Consider the following 19,323-nt stretch of genomic DNA (forward strand, 5'->3'; position numbering starts at 1 on the left):
ATGGTGTACTCGCTTATTATATACATTTTTCTACATTTTGAACACAAACAAAGTTACGGACCGCAGCTCTGATTGGTTATTTCTTACAGGGAGCGGATGATTTTCAGCAAATGGCAATAGGAGCACTGGGAGGAGCCAGAGGAGCTTGATTTTTTCACTGTCAGGACATAATGACAGGTTTAACAAATATGTAAAAAAAAAAAATATTTTTACAAAAGTTACCTACTGCAGCTTTAAGTGAACTGGAGCCAGTTCTTTTCTTTCATAACATACAAGAGACTGAATGTGATTCATTGCACCGTTTGAATTAAGTGGATATATTAATAATCGTTGTACAACCTGTGCAATACTAATTAACCAGAACTGTATATTTGCTAGAAATATTATTATACTCTATTGTTTTGCTTTGGTAGAGTAAAAGAATTGCGGACCGAAATTAGGAAGATGTATTAGTTTTTATTTTTATTTTTTTGCTTTCCTTTTAAAGAACGAATACATTTACAATAATTCAGACATTGAATAAACATATTTTCATAGAAAATGTTGTCTGTCAATGTTATTGACTTATGTTCAGATACTGTATTGGACACATACTCAGGAATAGGATAGGTATGAGCATTAAAATTATAGTTTAAAATAAAATACATTTTGCTAGAGAATTTCTAACTAAACCACCAAGCATTATGTGGAGCCTATACTTAAAAACATGCAGTTAAATTCATTAAAATGTCTGAGTAAAAATGGTTTTACAGTTTATTCAAGTAAATCCTACACCATTTTATTTTTCATTATTCACTTTCATAGCAAGATAACATTACAATAATATTATAATGAGCAGCTGACATGGCATCAGAGAATGTTGGCAAACAAGAAGTTCGGTTTCACTTACATAATTATATTAAGCCCGCTAGCAACGATGTGCATATTCGCAGAAATACCGTTAATTTAGCATTAATAATAAATGGGTCAGTCAGGATTTGGTCATTTCTATGGCTGTGTTCTGCTGAGTCACATAAAACCAGATCTGCAAAGCAATGTAGTTTTCTGGTTGGCTTTCATTATCATATGACCAATAAGCCAATATTGGGGAAATAAAGAGGCAATAAGTAGTTAGATTGCTTTCCTGTATGCTGTCATACTGCCAAAATAACGGCAATACACACAATGAATTAACACCAGTGTAAAATGGCCTGAAACAACATTACATGTTACACCGAGGCCAAACCGTATGGGATAAGTAGGTTTTCAGTGAGAAGTAATATGTCTGTCCACACTGAAAGCAAAAATGTCTCCAGCAAGAAGAGGCGTGTACCAATTCATAGCCAGAAACCGGTTCCATCTCTTTGATAATATGACACAGAAAGAGCATTTTAGCAGATCAATATTATGGATTCCTCTTAAGCACAGTAGTTAACAAATAGCAAGTGGATGAAAGACTGAGCCACCAGAAATTGTGCTTTCGTAAAAGACTGGAGTGGGTCTTTGAAGTCTGCTGAGTTGTGGAGGACTGTTCGACTTTTCTTGATCTCAAAAGCAATTTAAAATTCAGTCAGCAGAGATGTTACATTTTTTCTAGGTGTTTTTGGCAGTTTTATCTCATTTTCAACATATCAGTAATGGAATGGATTGTATTTTAAGAGAAAAAAAAAATCAATGTCAGAAGATAATATGGGATTCTGAGATACATTTCCATTTTTGTACGAAAGCAGAGAAATAACACAGATGGTAGTCAGTGGTGTTGAAATCGCAACCATTCTGCATTTCTATACTGATCTGTGCGTTCAAGAGCTCTCGGTCATAAAGATGTGTTATTGATCTAGGGTGGCATACTGCAAGTTAATAACACGGATCAGACAATAATCACTGCAAATTCTTTGCAATTACATGTGCACAGGAAAACACAGCATAAACACTATAATCATAACCTGTGAGACAATTCAGATGAGAACTGGCCCCAACAAAGCCCTCGTAACTTTCACAAAACCAGAACATATTTCAATACAATATCATAATAAAGAAAGAAAAAACATTCCTCATTACTTTCATTAGAAATACACACACACACACACACACGTTTGTTTTTGTGAAAAGTGGGTTCATGTCATAGGTGTAATGGTTTTTATACTGTACAAACTGTATATTCTATCGCCCTTTACCAACCCTACACCTAACCCTAACCCTCACAGGAAACTTTGTGCAATTGTACTTTCTCAAAAAAACTCATTCTGTATGATTTATAAGCATTTTGAAAAATGGGGACATGGGTTATGTCCTCATAAGTCACTCTCTCCTTGTAATAGCTGTGTCATACCCATGTCATTATACAGAGTTGTGTCCTGATTATGTCACAAAACAAGAGCACACACACACACACATAATTATTCAGACACTATTATTTTTTTACTACAGGGTGCAAAACACAATAGTTCATTTAAGTGAGGACAGCAAAATAAAGTAAATTATGCCATAATATACCCAACAATTCTTCATACAGTGGACTACCAGTAAAATTTATAAAAAGTTTGGAACCAAAAATTACTCATACACTTTGCCCTGACCATGTTTTGTGTAAGTGTTATCTGAGATTATCAAGATGAATTTGTTCTGTCACAGTTTAACTATGAGTTCTTGTCATATTTTACTACCATTTTCAAAACTATAGCGAATAAACTATAATGTGAGATGTGTGAAAAGGTGTCTGAATACATTTTGATTTGACTATCTCTCATAAAACATTGATTAGCCATTTTTAGTTGTGATATATTAAAAGTATAAAGGATATATTAATATAACATAAGGTAATTTATATAGCAAATGTCAACTGCCTGATAATTTTTTTGCCGCATAATGTAACCACAGCTCAGATCTAAACTGCTAAATACAATTATAAGGCATGAAAATATTAAGATATTATAAACAGTAACATCATGATTTTCTGCAAAGCTGTTTTGATGTGTGAATTTTGTATTATGAAAAGCACAATACAAATAAATTGACTAAATTGTCTGTCTGTGATACAGACGAAGAAGTACTTTGCAATAATAAGAATCATGAGATTAAAGCTGCAGTAGGGAACTTTTGACGCTCTAGCGGTTAATACACAGAACTGCTTGCGTCTTGCGGAAGAACATCGTAGCCGGAACTACTTCTCTCTGTTTATGTCTATGTAGAATCACAAAGGCACTGGGTTACTCCGCCGTGGTTTCCCCCGAAGCAATCTAAAATAGTCAGAATATAAACACTTATTATAGGTGCACCCTAGTGATTCAGGACAAGCTAAAAACACGGTTTGGAAAATGGATTCATGGTGTACTCGCTTATTATATACATTTTTCTACATTTTGAACACAAACAAAGTTACGGGCCGCAGCTCTGATTGGTTATTTCTTACAGGGAGCGGATGACTTTCTGCAAATGGCAATAGGACACTGGGAGGAGCCAGAGGAGCTTGATTTTTTTTTACAGATTATCTGTCTCATTTTCTACTATCAGAACATGATGACAGGTTTAAAAATATGTAAAAAATATATTTTTACAAAAGTTACCTACTGCCAGTGTTGTGCCTGAACGCGTTCATTGAACGATAGTTCATGAACTCGTTCATATTTTGGGCGAACGTGAACTGAACGTGCTGTATTACTGCCTGATGAACGTTACTGTCAACTCATTCTGGTGTCTGTGAATGGCACGCTCTCTCAGGTTAACTTCATTCAATAGGGTGCCAGATTTCTATAAAGCCTTCCAGGCGAAAAACCGGCTAAAACAAACCATAAACGGGTTTTAATATGTAGCGAAAAAAAACACCCAATCTGGCAACACCACCAGTGTCGCACCGCCGTCCGCAGCATGCGTGACGCCACGTCATCAAAAAAAAAAAAAAAAAACATGGAGGCGACAGCAGCATGTAACAAGAAGGCGTATGATCATTTAAAATAATTTTATGATGTTTATGACAAGGTCAGTGAGAATAGGAAACAAAGCATTAAAGCAACAATGGGGAAATGCTGTCCCCTCAATCCTAATGTAAACCCTGGTTGGATAAGGATTCAAAATTGGATATGAAGATGAAATCTGACGCATAGCTTCATTTTTAAAACTGATCAAATAATTGCTGTCTGTGATTCTATATGGGCTGTTGCAATAATTTTGAAAAAGAATAGCTTGCAGCAACATATTGAAAAAAGAACTATGAACTAGTTCATTTTTGGAACTGTAAACTTTTAGTTTGAACTATGAACTGAACTAGTTCATTTTTAAATTTGTGAATTGAACTTTGAACTAGTTCATGTAGAAAGTGAACTTTCCCAACACTGTCTACTGCAGCTTTAATAGTAAATGATAATAAAAATTAAAATGTCCAGATGAAGTATAGTAATGAGACTTTGGGAATTATAGTTGCTTAATTGTCCAGAAAATAATATCACAGAGTAAAAAAAATATATGTATATATATGAAAAATCCTAAAAATATGCTTTTTCGTTTTCGTTTTTTAAGAGCCAGATTATAACCTGAACATTTCCAACACATTCAACCTTAAACTCATCATATGGACCGAACTGACAAAGTTTAGTGAAGACGCAAGGCACACCGCTTGCGAGCCATCACTATGTGTTTAACCGGCATTCACCTCCGTGTTTTGCTTTTATGCCACTGATTGAACGGGGCAGAGTCATGTGGCTACACACGTGGTAGTATGCTTTTAAGGGGGAAGTATTAGGATTAAAAAAACGAAATAACCGACATGGGAAAATTTAGTCGGTTAGAGGTTCTGAATTTCGATTTCGATTACTTTTCAATTAATCATCCAGTCCTAACCTGACCTGCATCACTCTAGATGTATTGTGTATTTTCGTAGTGTTTGCTCCAGTAACTGTGATTTACAGAAAACATTAAGAGACACATGAATTTAACGGCCGCCTCTCACAAGACTAAAGAAATCCCAAATGTAAACAGACGCCTACTGTCTGATTGATTTTCCTCAAGTAAAACCAGCATCATTTATATGCATTTGGCTAGTGGGTAGATAGATTTTTAACACACACTTTATTTTTGGACCATTAGTCAATAACTCGGCTGTAAACACTACAGGTGTCATGATGGTCGCGGGTACAGAGGTGCAGCTTTAATTTAACAGAGCAGAGTGCTCACTCACAGATCATCATTTCAAGATCAATGTGATTCAGATATGACTGACAGTGATGATATCTGAGTGGGTGAGCTGTTTACTTTGCAATTAGTCTGTCTGTTTCAACAGTCTGACCCAATCTCATGAAACACTTGTGAACACGATAGGCGAGCATTATCACACTGATGGGTAAATGATGCAGGCAGTGTGACTGCCTCCTTTCAGGTGAACTTTGACTTGAATTTGGCAGTTACCAAACCTAGAAACTTCATTAACACTCTTCAAAATAAAGGTTTCAAAAGGAGAGCCATTTTGGGAACCTTTCAATGAGCAGTTCTTAAAAGAAACATTTTTTTTTTCAAGATAAATAACTTTTTGGGGAATTGAAAAACTGGATCTTAAAGGTTCTTTATGGAACCGTCAAAGCCAATAAAACATTTATTTTTAAGACTGCAGTGGTGTAGCTCGTTACTTTAAAAAGTGTTTAACAGATTTTTGACTGATATATGAGAAACTAAGATGAATATCAAGTTTGACCTCTTAGAATATTAGCATAACACATTTTCAGTCCTCTGAAAGATTAGAGATATTCAAGAACACACAACTGCATATATGAAACAGATATTTGTTCTGCATCAGATAAATCGGTGTGAGCTGATTCTGTGCTATTTCTTGATGTCGATGTTAAGATCTCCTACTCATAATGCACTAATCTTCCCGCAGCATCACCCTGACTAATCACAGATAATGGGTGGATTTGAACCACTGAGTTCCTAATAGCCACATCGAGGCGCTGACTCATGAACCCGGATCACACAGGAGGGGACTGATAATCTGCTGTAAGGATAAGAGCACTAACCCCACAAAGGCCTGATGCAGGTATTCAAATGAAAAGACTTATATGAGTCAAATCTGAGAATGCTTACTCAGTGAAGTCAGTGACTTTACAGTGAAGTCCTGTAGGAATCAAACTGGGGTAAAAGAAACATCATAGATTTTTCTGGATTTGTCTTTTTCATTTGGAAGGAGGGGCTGGAAATATGTAACATATATTTGTTTTTGTTGTGATTATATTTTCAAGACTATTTAAATCTTTTCACCCCAAAATTACATTGCATTATTTAATTTCACTATTAAGTGCATCTGGTATTTGCTTTCTTTAATATTTTTCATGAATTCTCAATACTGTGAAGACTTTTTGTTTTTTTCAGTTCAAATACAGTTTTGAAATCATTTTTTTAAATCTAAATAAATTATTTTGCATTGTTAAAGGTAGTGCAATGCTTGTTAGGAGCTTGGTAATTAATCACTGTTACAGTTGTAAGAATGACACTGTGGACTTTGCATTACAGTAATGCCAAATGTAAATTGTAAAACATTTTAAGGGTTTTAATAGTAGACCATTTACTTATGTGCACTGCATTCTGTGCAATCAACCAGGAACATGCACTTAGAAAGTGAAACTGTGATTTCAGGTTAACTTGAATTCTAAGGAGCAGCGGGAGGATGGAAAATGCGTATGTAAATGGAATTACATAAAGTGCAAGAAACTCTCAAGAAAAATTACTAGTTGAGCATCTTCAAGCCAAAAATATTAAATGCTACAAAATCTGTGCATAAGTTATGTATAATATAACTGTATAGTCATATTTGTAATGTAATTTTCTTTTCTTTTTTAAATAAAAATTCAGTAGATACGTATAGTTATGTGAACATCTTATATCGAGAATGCAGACACACCATGAGCCTTTTATCATTATTAGGATCTTTGCTCTTCACAATCTGCTACAGAAATCTTCCAGAGATGCCTTCTTTTCAATAACATCCTGTTGCACAGAGTCCAGCTTTAAAGATCACTGTTCAGTGCTGTGGGTTATTTCTCGCTCCGCTCTGTTTTGAATTACTGCTGTTTCTTATTTCTTTTCATTCTTTTCCAAACATCAAATCTTTCATCTTACTCTCCTCCGGTTTTGCTCTTTTATTCTGCTGATCCCTACAGGTCTCTCTCTGTGGTGGCCTTTGAGTGGTTTTCCAGCATTGAGTGGGAGTCTACACACAAACTCACACTCGAGCCAAATACAAAATAATTTTAGGACAGACGGAGGGAAATGTATCTTGAGGTGCCCACAGACTCAAGCTTCAGCTATGTAAAGACCACATGGGGTGGCTTGCTATGGTGATAGTGAAAGGGTCGCATTTCAGTATCACCTGCCATACTCTATTTGGTAGTATCATGTAGTATCATTAGACTTTATTTGTAAGCCATCCTGTGGACATGTTGGAAACAGCCATTCAGTGTTCTTGAAATAAAGCCTTTAAATTTTACATCCAGTATCGTTTGGAAATACAGGTGTATCTCAATAAACTAGAATGTAATGGAAAAGTTCATTTCAGTAATTCAACTCAAATTGTTAAACTTGTGTATTAAATAAATTCAATGCATACAGACTAAAGTAGTTTAAATCTTTGGTTCTTTTAATTGTGATGATTTGGCTCACATTTAACGAAAACCAACCAATTCACTATGTCAACAAATTAGAATATGGTGACATGCCAATCAGCTAATCAACTCAAAACACCTGCAAAGGTTTCCTGAGCCTTCAAAAAGGTCTCTCAGTTTGGTTCACTGGACTACACAATTATGGGGAAGACTGCTGATCTGACAGTTGTCCAGAAGACAATCATTGACACTCTTCACAAGGAGGGTACGCCACAAACATTCATTGCCAAAGAAGTTGATTGTTATCAGAGTGCTGTATCCAAGCATGTTAACAGAAAGTTGAGTGCAAAGAAAAAGTGTGGAAGAAAAAGATGCACAACCAACCTATAGAACCGCTGCCTTATGAGGATTGTCAAGCAAAATCGATTCAAGAATTTGAGTGAACTTCACAAGGAATGAACTGAGGCTGAGGTAAAGGTATCAAGAGCCACCACACACAGACGTGTCTAGGAATTTGCTGAACCACAGACAACATCAGAGGCGTCTTACCTGGGCTAGTCCAAAGTCCTCTTTTCAGATGTGAGCAAGTTTTGGATTTCATTTGGAAACCAAGGTCCTAGAGTCTGGAGGAAGGGTGGAGAAGCTCATAGCCCAAGTTGCTTGAAGTCCAGTGTTAAATTTCCACATTCTGTGATGATTCGGGGTGCAATGTCATCTGCTGGCATTGGTCCATTGTGTCTTTTGAGTCACTGCACCCGTTTACCAATAAATTTTGGAGCACTTCATGATTTCTTCTGCTGACCAGCTTTTTAAAGATGCTGATTTAATTTTAACCTTCCCACACTGCCAAAAGCACCAAAAGTTGGGTAAGTGACCATGGTGTTGGCGTGCTTGTCTGGCCAGCAAACTCACCAGACCTGTTATAGAAACCTGGGCTTCCAGACAACCTCAACAGTGCCACAAACTGATCACCTCCATGCCACACTGAACTGAGACAGTAATTAAAGCAAAAGGAGCTCCTACCAAGTATTGAGTACATGTAGAGTAAATGAACATACTTTCCAGAAGGCCAAAAATTCACTAATAATTTTTTTTTTTTTTATTGTTCTTATGAAGTATTCTAATTTGTTGACTTCTAATTGAGTTTTTGTTAAAATGTGAGTCAAAATCATCACAATTAAAAGAACCAAAGACTTAAACTACTTCAGTCTATGTGCACTGAATTTATTTAATATATAAGTTTCACAATTTGAATTGATTTACTGAAATAAAGGAACTTTTCCACAACATTTTAATTTATTGAGATGCACATGTATGTTGTTTTTCTAAAGCAGGAGGAAATGTATCAAACACAGAAACGCATATGAACATATGCTTGTCTCTGAGATGAAGGAAGACTTCCTGCCTCCTCTGTCATTACTGTTCATACCAAATCACGTCCCAAAATGACACAGTTTAAAAATAAATTCTCTTGACAAAAAGAGAACCCTCATTTGAACATACACAACACATATGGTTTGAAACTGCATTTTTATGAACTAATCTAGCTGGTTTCCTGACCTTTGCATTATAATCATGAGAGAATAAAAAAAGAGCTTAAAATGTTGGATGAACAGCATTGGCACAGCTCAGCTCTTTTTGTTTTCCGTGTCAGTTTTAGTAGAACAAGGTGTGGAATTTTGGATCAGGATCAAATATCCATCTGTTTAGTCAAATAGCTTTTACATTAAAAAGCTGACTATTCAGCAAAAACATTTCATATTAATCAAAATGGTTGTGCTTTCTTTTTTTTCTTTTTTTTTTGGTAAATAGCAAGTTATAGCGAACAGCATTTATTTGACATAAAAGTCTCTTGTAACATTATGCATTTCTTTACTGGAACTTTTGATCAATTTAATGCATTTTTCCTGAATAAAACTTCATTCATTAAAAAAAAAATATTGACACCAAATTTTGATCTGTAATGTTCCTGTAGCTCAATTGGTAGCACATTGCGTTGTCAAGCTTTGGGGTTCGATTCCCCGGGAACACATGCTAGGTAAATATTGATAGCCTGAATGCACTGTAAGTCGCTTTGGATAAAAGCATCTGCTAAATGCATACATTTAATTTAATCTGTAGTGTACATACAGACAAGCTTACAAGCAAATATTCTAACCAAGTTTTACATTAATAAAAACCTAAAAAAGTAGATTACTGCAGATATAACTATTAATATACTCTGCTGCACAGTGTGGTGCTTCAGGACCTGAAAATGGGCCAAAAGTAATAGTAATAAATTACTATGTTGGATTTTAAGGACATTTCTGTTTATTTTTGTATATTATAAACAAATATGGGTCAAGCTCGAAAGTAAAATCTGGGTCCTGAAGCTGTATAGCTGCTGAAACCTAAAGCTGCTTATTACATTTATCACTTATGACTCATTTTACACTCTCAGTCTCAGATTATTAATCATTTTATACTGCAGAAAGACAGTTCAGCATGACTCAGTAAGTCTGACAAATATGACTCATCTTCATGACACACGATCAAATGGCTGCGTTGGCCAGTGTGTGCTATGGAGAAGACAGGTCAGGAATCAAGAACTCATCACATGATCCTACACATACACATGGCCTTGTAATGCATTAGAGGCGGACATATAGACTGCGTGCGGATGAATCCGAGGGATTTGACATGGGGTGGCGATGCTGGTATAGGGGGAGGATAAAGGGAAAACGGGAGGTTGGGATGGGAAGCAGTCAGCAGTGTCTCTGTCAATATTTGTTAGAACGAGGAGTGGAATTATAGATCAGGATCCAGAAACTATTATATATATATAAAACATTAACTTTTTTTTTATTTTTATTTTTTTATCTACAGTACCTAACTATGTGCTTGGAGGAAAAAAAACATTTCCCTATTATGACAGACAGGATCCCACATGGACATGTTGCATCGCTTAAATGCAATAACTTCAGACTGCATGACTGCCCTTTGTTGAGAGCAATTGAAGGAGCAGACACAACAGTCAACTCAATGCGGTGACACATAAATTGCTTAAGAAAACAAGCACTCACTTTGACCTGTTTTCAGCTTGGAGCCCTTAAAAATACCCAGATGCAATGAGGCAAGACACACTTGACCAAAACCTCTTAAAAGTACAGTACGTGAGAAAGTTACTGTACAGAACACATGTGCATGGAATGGTCTTGTACTGCAATTAACCGTCTAATGAGAGACCAATGCAGGGAAAAGTCTGGCTGGGTGAATTCCACAGTTTTTGTTCTTATAGTTATGCTCCAAAAACAGTCAAATCAGAAGCAGTAAATTTCAAAAGTCTTTCAGTTACTGTTCAGTTACTCTGTAAAAAAAAAAAAAAAAAAAGTGTGTGATCTTATATAGATTAATAATATTAGTATTGCCAAATAAATATTTAATGTTAAGCTGTTATAAATAAAATGACATTCTGAGCTATATATATATATATATATATATATATATATATATATATATATATATATATATATATATATATATATATATACACACACACACACACACACACACACACACACACATATCATTAAAGAATACTGGAAACATTATAATGATAATAATAAGAATTGTTCTTTGGGAACAGTGATGGGAGTAATGATGCTGAAAATTCTTAAAATATATTCAAATAGAAAATAGTTATTTTAAATAACAGTCATTGTAATAACATGGCACAATATTATTGTTTTTACTGTATATTGATAAAGTGGAAATCGAACTGACATAGGCATATCGCCATATAAATATGTTTTGTGTTTACAGTGTGTCTAATATGCACACACACACACACATAGTTTTGATGTTTTCTTGTGTCGTCTGTCACAAATGCACAGACGTCAGTTAAGACAAAAGCGAAAAGTTATTGTTTAAAAAAAAAAAATTCTCAGAAGTAACTAAACACAGAATGAATGCTGATGCGTGTGCTCCGCGGTTGACCTCTCTTTCTGCACGGCTGCTCTCATTGAGAGTGAACGCTACTCACGGCAGTTCTCCTCATCGCTGTTGTCAGAGCAGTCATCATCATCATCGCATCTCCATATGGTGGGAATACATCTCTTATTGTTGCACTGAAACTGTCCATCCTCGCACTCCGTGTCAGCGCCAGTTTCAGCACCTGTGAACGACGGCGAAGAGAATTACAGTCACCCACGACAGATAACACACATCTGTCCTGCACAGATCACAATATATCTACTACTGCACGATAACACATGACTGACCCGAGCGAATCCAAACACACAACGCGGCACAGCTATTACTACACGCGGAATCAAGCCATGACAAAGAAAACGAAGGAAACCCCCACAAATCTTTATCTTTCGCTCAGTGCTGTTTCAGACGAACATGTTTCTGTTCGGATGGTGATGCTCATTAAACAATGCAAATGCTGCCAAATAATCCTCCTTTAAAATTTGACTCGTGTTATAAACTACCTTTTTAAACAAGTGCTTTGTGTGGGCAGAAATGTGGAAACAAGACTGCAATGTGCCCGTGGCATCAAGAGTGTTTAGTCTCGCGCACCCACGATATTACCAACACAGCATCATTCACTCAGTCTACTGAAAAAAAGCTCCGGATGATTTCATTTCAAGAAAAGAATTATGACAAACCTTTTGCCGAGTATAATTCCGACAGTAAAAAATGCAAAAATATTAATTTCCCAATTTCTGTCCACATTTCCGAAAAGGGTCAGAGTGTTGATCCACAAACAAAAGCGCGTCCGGATGGCGTCGCTCCTTCACTGAATCTCCAATGGATCACTGGCAATATTTGAACCAGTGACGACATCAAACGTAAGCGAGTATGAATAATAACTGCACTGAAGGATAGTGTGCGATCAAACAAATGAGGCATGATGAAGTCAAAACAATGCAATAATTATGGTATTGTTATTATTTATTATTATATGGTATTTTAGCATTAAAAAAAAAATCCCCATTATTAACAAGGCATAATTATATATACATACACACACACACACACACACACACACACACACATATATATATATATATATATATATATATATATATATATATATATATATATATATATATATATATATATATATATGTTTACTTTCAATTTGTTAATTTATTTATTACCGAGTTAAGGTAGGATGATTGTTTAGCAAAAAAAAATAAAAAATTTTTTGAAAAAAATAATAATTAAAAAATATTTGCCAATAATTTCACAGTTAGCCTATTTACAATGAAATGGCAAGTACCACACTGAATTAGGCTACACACAATTTTCAAGAAAAAAAAAAATAAAAAAAAATAATAATATTTTCTTGTAAAACATTCTCCAGTAACTTAACCACTGAAAAAAAAAAATGTGTAAATTTTATTGTATTATTTATTTCATATATGCTGAAGTGATTTACAGTACAGATCTTTTTAATATTTGTATTTATTTTACGTAGTTTTCCCTGCGAATTTCCACATACATTGAAAACAGATATTGGGTGTATGGATAATTTAGCCTAAAAATCTGATGAAACCCAGCACCGCCCTTCCGGGATGTTCACACACGTTTCTTTAAAAACGTATCACCCTGAAGCAATATAAGAAGGCAGAAAAGAAGGCATGAGATGATCCGTTTTGAAATGGCATTAATTAGAATCCTTATTAAGAAAATGGGGTTAGGTGACCTTGTAAAAGAGTTTACAGTAATATACTGCATCTGTGGCACTGGGCCAGCATGAACTTTTCTGTCAGTCAAAACTAGGTCAGAACTATCCTGACAGGATAATCAGTCATTTCAATAGCAGTAAGATGGGACTGAAGCCCCTCCCATGACTGCTTAACTGTGCACGGCCAATGACAGCAAGGTATTCAAAGGGAAGAATTTACAGGGGCAAAGACCCTATTGTCATGAACATGGCATATACCCAGATTATGTAAACCAGTGGCAGGTGGCTACCAATCCACATTCAGGGATCCAGTGAATTGCCACTGAAAGAAAATGTTTGTGTGTGTGTGTTTGAGCAGATGCTTTAAAGGAATAGTTCACCCCAAAATTAACATTATCTGAAAATGTACTCACCCTCAGGCCGTCCAAGATGTAGATTAATTTGTTTCTTCATTGGAACAGATTTGGAGAAATGTAGCATTACATCACTTTTATCAACAGGTCTTCTCCAGTGAATGGGTGCCGTCAGTCCAAACAGCTGATAAAATCACCACAAGTAATCCACACCACTGCATTCCATCAATGAACATCTTGTGAAAAGAAATCCTAAAGTGTTTGTAAGAAATAAATCCAACATTACAGTAAAAACAAAATATTTTGTCATTTTTTAATCCATTTTAAATTAATTTATTCCTGTAACGCAAAGCTGATTTTTCAGCATCATTACAGTCTTCAGTGTCACATAATCTTCAGAAATAATTCAAATACAAATAAATATTATCAATGTTAAAATAGATTTTGCTGCTTATTTATGCTGCTTGTATACCCACTTATATTTTTTAAATGGTGATAAGGTAATATTCAAAGCTTTGGAGTATGATCATAGAAAATGAATACTTTTATTAATCAAGGACGCATTAAAAGCAACATTAAAGACATTTCAATTAATATATATATATATATATATATATATATATATATATATATATATATATATATATAGTAGTGGGTACGAAAGTATTCAGACCCCCTTACATTTTTCACTCTTTGTTATATTGCAGCCATTTGCTCAAATCATTCAAGTTCATTTTTTTCCTCATTAATGTACACACAGCACCCCATATTGACAGAAAAACACAGAATTGTTGACATTTTTGCACATTTATTAAAAAAGAAAAACTGAAATATCACATGGTCCTAAGTATTCGGACCCTTTGCTCAGTATTTAGTAGAAGCACAATTTTGATCTAATACAGCCATGAGTCTTTTTGGGAAAGATGCAACAAGTTTTTCACACCTGGATTTGGGGATCCTCTGCCATTCCTCCTTGCAGATAGTCTGCAGTTCTGTCAGGTTGGATGGTAAACGTTGGTGGACAGCCATTTTCAGGTCTCTCCAGAGATGCTCAATTGGGTTTAAGTCAGGGCTCTGTCTGGGCCAATCAAGAACAGTCACAGAGTTGTTGTGAAGCCACTCCTTCGTTATTTTAGCTGTGTGCTTAGGGTCATTGTCTTGTTGGAAGGTGAACCTTCGGCCTAAGGTCCTGAGCACTCTGGAGAAGGTTTTCGTCCAGGATATCCCTGTACTTGGCCACATTCATCTTTCAATTGCAACCAGTCGTCCTGTCCTTATTTATTTATTTACAGGTATTAGAAAAAGTTACAAAATATTATGTATACTGTATACATCCACAGATGCACCATCTTTTCCTGGAGAATGCATAATTAAAGAGGCAGTCCCAGGGCACATTTATCCAGCAGAGATGTTTGCAACGCCTCTTCCCCTGTTCCAACATTACCCGGACAGATACATGTTCCCGGCCGTGCTGGTGACCCTGAGACCACCTGCACCAGGAGCCTTCAGGGAACACGTCGGATTTGTTCCCTTTCCACCAGGAGCACTGTCCCATCCATTGGAGGCTCATGAATGGCAAGTATGTTTACAGGCATGATTGCTCTCTAATGGCATCCATGAAAATGCCTACAAACTATTATGTTAGTATACGACAAAGACAGCATTGTAGTCAGAGTCTTAAGTCTTTGATACATACATGATCCAAAAAAAAATAAAAAAAATAGTGCTTTTATTTAGCTAGCATGCATTATATTAATCAAACGTGAGATTAAAGACATTTATAATGTTACAGAAGGTTTCTATTCCAAATAAATGCTGTTCTTTCAAACTTTGGTAACACTTTATTTTATGGTGTCTTTGTAACACGTTACATGTACTTACTACTACAAGAATAATAAAACATTTTGATAAAACCAAGTCATTTGCAAACATGTAGTTGATGTGCACACAATACACTGTATACAGAAACTCAAAATGTAAAGTAATAAAAGTAAAATGAATCAAAAGGTAATGAAATTACTAAGATGCTTCAAATATCTCTTCATCCAAAACTTCTGATCGAGGAGCTTCAAAACTGTTACAGTAATATTTCGGGCTGCTTTGAGAAAATATGTCTATTTCTTAATCTCTTCATCTTGTGCAGTCTATAGTATGTGAAAGCTTGAAACTCCAAAGCTAGTTCAACTTCTTTGATGTTCTTTTTCTAATCGCTTCATTTCCTATAATCTGCACAGACGGCAGTCCTGCGATATCAGGCTAGCTGAGAAACTCATTTGATTTTTCAGAAGTTATCAAAAAGAAAGTTCATGTTTATGAATGTTCCTTCAAAGTTTAGCTCTGTCCCAGACTTTCTCAGCCAAAGCTTTTCTGGTGTATTTACTCTAAGTCTGTATCCTCTGTTCTTGTGTTTCTGGAGATCCATGTTCTGCATTATAGTCCGTACCCCTCATATGCAAGGAAGAGAGATGAGCATTCACCATTCACACAGTCACCGTGAAGATCGGAGCTTTCTCCACAAGTCACAAGAGTCCCAGGTAAGGACAGGGTTTCTAACAGGACAGGGGTCTTTAAAAGCCTTAATTCACGCTTTCACAAATTAAGGCCTTAAATCAGAGCATAAAGTGATAAAATCATAAAGTCATGGCATTAAATGTTACATGCACTGCAAAAAATAAATAAATAATAATAATTGTGCTTTTCTGATTAACTGAATGAAATTAAGTGAGTTTATGCTTAAAACAAGAGCAAATGTCTGTCAATGATTATTATTTTTTTATTTTTTGTGTTCCCTTCAGTTTGATCCTTACATTTTCTTTACTCAGTCTTAAATTTCCCCTTCAAAAACCTGAAAAAAAAAACACTCCCATTTGATTGATCACAAATAAAATTCATACATATTAGGTAAATTCATTTGGATGACATTATGTATGACATGTTTGCTTTGTGTATTGTACTGAACTGAGGTAAAAATCATAATTAGTGATTTTATATGATTGATTATGTTGATAAAATAACAGTAAATGATACCTAGCAAAACCTAGTGATATATTATAAATATTTGAAGTAGGTTAAAAACTTTTACTAAAAAACAGTGATCTCATCAGTTTAAAAGTCTTCAACTAGACATTTTAAAACAGTTACTTTAAAATACACTTTTACAATTTTCAGGCTCACACAGCATGTTGAAATCTAGTATACTGAAGTTTTCAAACAATTTAAAGGGGGGTGAAATGCTCGTTTTCACTCAATATCCTGTTAATCTTGAGTACCTATAGAGTAGTACTGCATCCTTCATAACTCCAAAAAGTCTTTAGTTTTATTATATTCATAAGAGAAAGATAGTCTGTACCGATTTTCCCCGGAAAAACACGAGCGCCTGGAGGCGTGACGTGTGGGCGGAGCTAAAGAATCACGAGCGCCAGTTGCGTTGAGAGCGTTTGGAAGCTGTGACAGCTGTGAAGGCTGAAACTGAACGAGAGCAGCAGCAGCAAGGACTCGCTACGAGTGGGGCTCGAACCCAGGTCTCTGATGGGAGGCGGACGCACTAACAAGGAGGCAGAGATATTTTAAGCAGTTTTACTCACCGCCTGTGGTTCCAACACACAATCGTGACCCTTTTTCGTTGGGATTGCATTATCCTTAAGAAATAAACGATACGCAAATCCGTCGTCAAACTGGGCTTTGTTTGTAAAACAAGCATTTTAGAAATGCAGGGAACAAACACAAACACTTGCACAACTCCGTTGATGCTCTGTAAAAATAAACTACATCCACTGGTCCCTTAATGCTGTTTTTTTTTTGGTAATCTGTGCAGGGTTGTCTTGCCCTGGCAACCAAAAACACACTCCTTTTGTGACATTTCGCGACGCTCTCGCTCTGATCAGTGAATGTCTGTGCTCTCAGTGCTCTGCTATACGGGAGCGCGCGCTCTTCCGGCAGAAGTGCCTTAGGACCCATATAAGGAAATTCCGCTCCATCTAATGTCACACAGAGCCATACTCGAAAAAAAACTTTCCGAAACTTGTGACAAACCGGAAGGAGTATTTTGGGAACAGAAATACTCCTTCAAACGTACAACTTAATTTTTGAAACTTTGTCCATGTTTAGCATGGGAATCCAACTCTTTAACAGTGTAAAAAACTCAGTATTCATGAAATAGCAATTCACCCCCCCCCCCCCCTTTAAGTACATCATAACAATATAACCCTAGTATAATCTTCTAATATAATCAGTTGGTTTTCATTTTTCATGTGTTTGGTACCATAGAGACTGAGAAAGAAGAATAACTTTCCTCTAATGTTTCATATTGTTCATTGATTTCTGTTTGCTCAAGTTTGTGGTATCCAGCAAGCAGATGCTGTACCTGTTGACACTCTTTCCTCAAGAAACGCAGATGAGAACAGATTTGGTTTCACGTCGACTGATACCACATCATTTGTACAAGACATGCCTTTGTTTATTCCTTTTCAAAAATATGTTTCCATATTCTTCTTCTGTTTCTTGTAGCATCTACCTGTTCATTACTGTGACAATTTTGTATTCTTGATTTTCAGAAGATAAATCTGAAATCAATGCTGTCTGTTCCAGTAAAGGCAACAGTTTGACATTTCTTTTTACACTACAATCATTTTATTACTGCATCGAATATAGTATCCGGCTTCATTTGTTGTTGCACAGATATTACATTTGACAGGTTTGAAAGCTGAACGTTAACTGCGGTTATGCTTAATCTTTTTGCCTGTTGTTAAGGCCTTTTGGGAGAGAACTGAAGGGATGTTTCATTCAGGGTGTTCCTTTTCTAATTCTGGATTGAGGAAGTGTTTGATGAATAAACTGTTCAAATCTGAAGATTTCATGTCTTTTTGATTTTGTGAAGCTTAACTGAAGCAGCTCTCATCTCTTAAACCTGTATTTTCTATCATTCTTTACCCCTTGTAATTATGATCCTGTTTGTAAAGAGACATTAAGATTCCCAGGATGAACATCTCACTTCATTTACTTATCTGAACGCAGACGGCACAAGACGACACTGTCAGAATACTACAACTAGGATCAGTGGGCAGATAAACTAATTACAATCTCATGAATATTAATGTGCTCCACTGGCACAGAGCAGCGCTGAATGTAAAACTCAGATCCGGTGTGTGCCAAACCCAAATCTGTGTACAAAATGAGTATGTTTATTCCCATAGCAAATACAAACATTACTGGGAACAGAGATTTGATTTGCTGACAGGTTTAGTACAGCACTGTGCGCTTTAGACCCAGGAGAAGTCTTGAAAAATACAGAGGTTTGTGTCAGGAAAAAAAGAACAAAGCCATGACTTCACCCAAGTAATATGAAATAGAGATGATAAAAAATAAGTATTTTTATGGCACAATCCATTTTTTTGGGAGAGTTAATGGTAATGGGAAGATACAGCTCATTTGTGTGCTTTCATTTTCCTCCTGGCCGTTTCTATAAAAAAATAAGAAAGAGAGATGAATATGTGTGTGTCTTGAAAACTGTTAGAATAAAACAATACTGATTAAAAATAAAGAAATAAAATAAAGAAATAAAACTCTTACATTCTTCCTTTGCCGAAATGTTTCCCATCTTTCCAATGTGCCATTTTGGCCTTGAAACATAAAGGTGAGTAAACACAGTTTTAATATTTGGGTGATAAAACCCTTTGAAGTAGTTAAACAGTCACTTGTTTTCAAAAAATAATAAAAGTAACAAAAGAAGCCG

General features: G+C 35.7%; 1 protein-coding gene and 1 long non-coding RNA gene across 3 annotated transcripts in view; one reads left to right on the top strand and one right to left on the bottom strand.

The window, feature by feature from the left end:
• LOC113038149 (low-density lipoprotein receptor-related protein 8-like) overlaps positions 1 to 12,371 on the bottom strand; it is a 79,888-nt gene extending 67,517 nt beyond the window's left edge. For both annotated transcript variants that reach the window (XM_026195384.1, XM_026195378.1), the window contains exons 1-2: positions 12,215 to 12,371; positions 11,587 to 11,718 (exon numbers count right to left, since the gene is read on the bottom strand). In XM_026195384.1, the coding sequence (XP_026051169.1) occupies positions 11,587 to 11,718; positions 12,215 to 12,281 (199 nt within the window). In that variant the 5' untranslated portion in view covers positions 12,282 to 12,371. The remainder of the gene's footprint in view (positions 1 to 11,586; positions 11,719 to 12,214) is intronic.
• Positions 12,372 to 14,979: 2,608 nt separating this feature from the next.
• LOC113111087 (uncharacterized) lies at positions 14,980 to 18,334 on the top strand. Its single transcript, XR_003293258.1, has 3 exons — positions 14,980 to 15,171; positions 16,009 to 16,126; positions 17,926 to 18,334. It is a non-coding gene; the product is annotated as an uncharacterized LOC113111087 (long non-coding RNA).
• Positions 18,335 to 19,323: the final 989 nt, after the last annotated feature.

The sequence above is a fragment of the Carassius auratus genome, chromosome 2, assembly GCF_003368295.1.
Source record: "Carassius auratus strain Wakin chromosome 2, ASM336829v1, whole genome shotgun sequence".
NCBI classification, from domain to species: domain Eukaryota; kingdom Metazoa; phylum Chordata; class Actinopteri; order Cypriniformes; family Cyprinidae; genus Carassius; species Carassius auratus.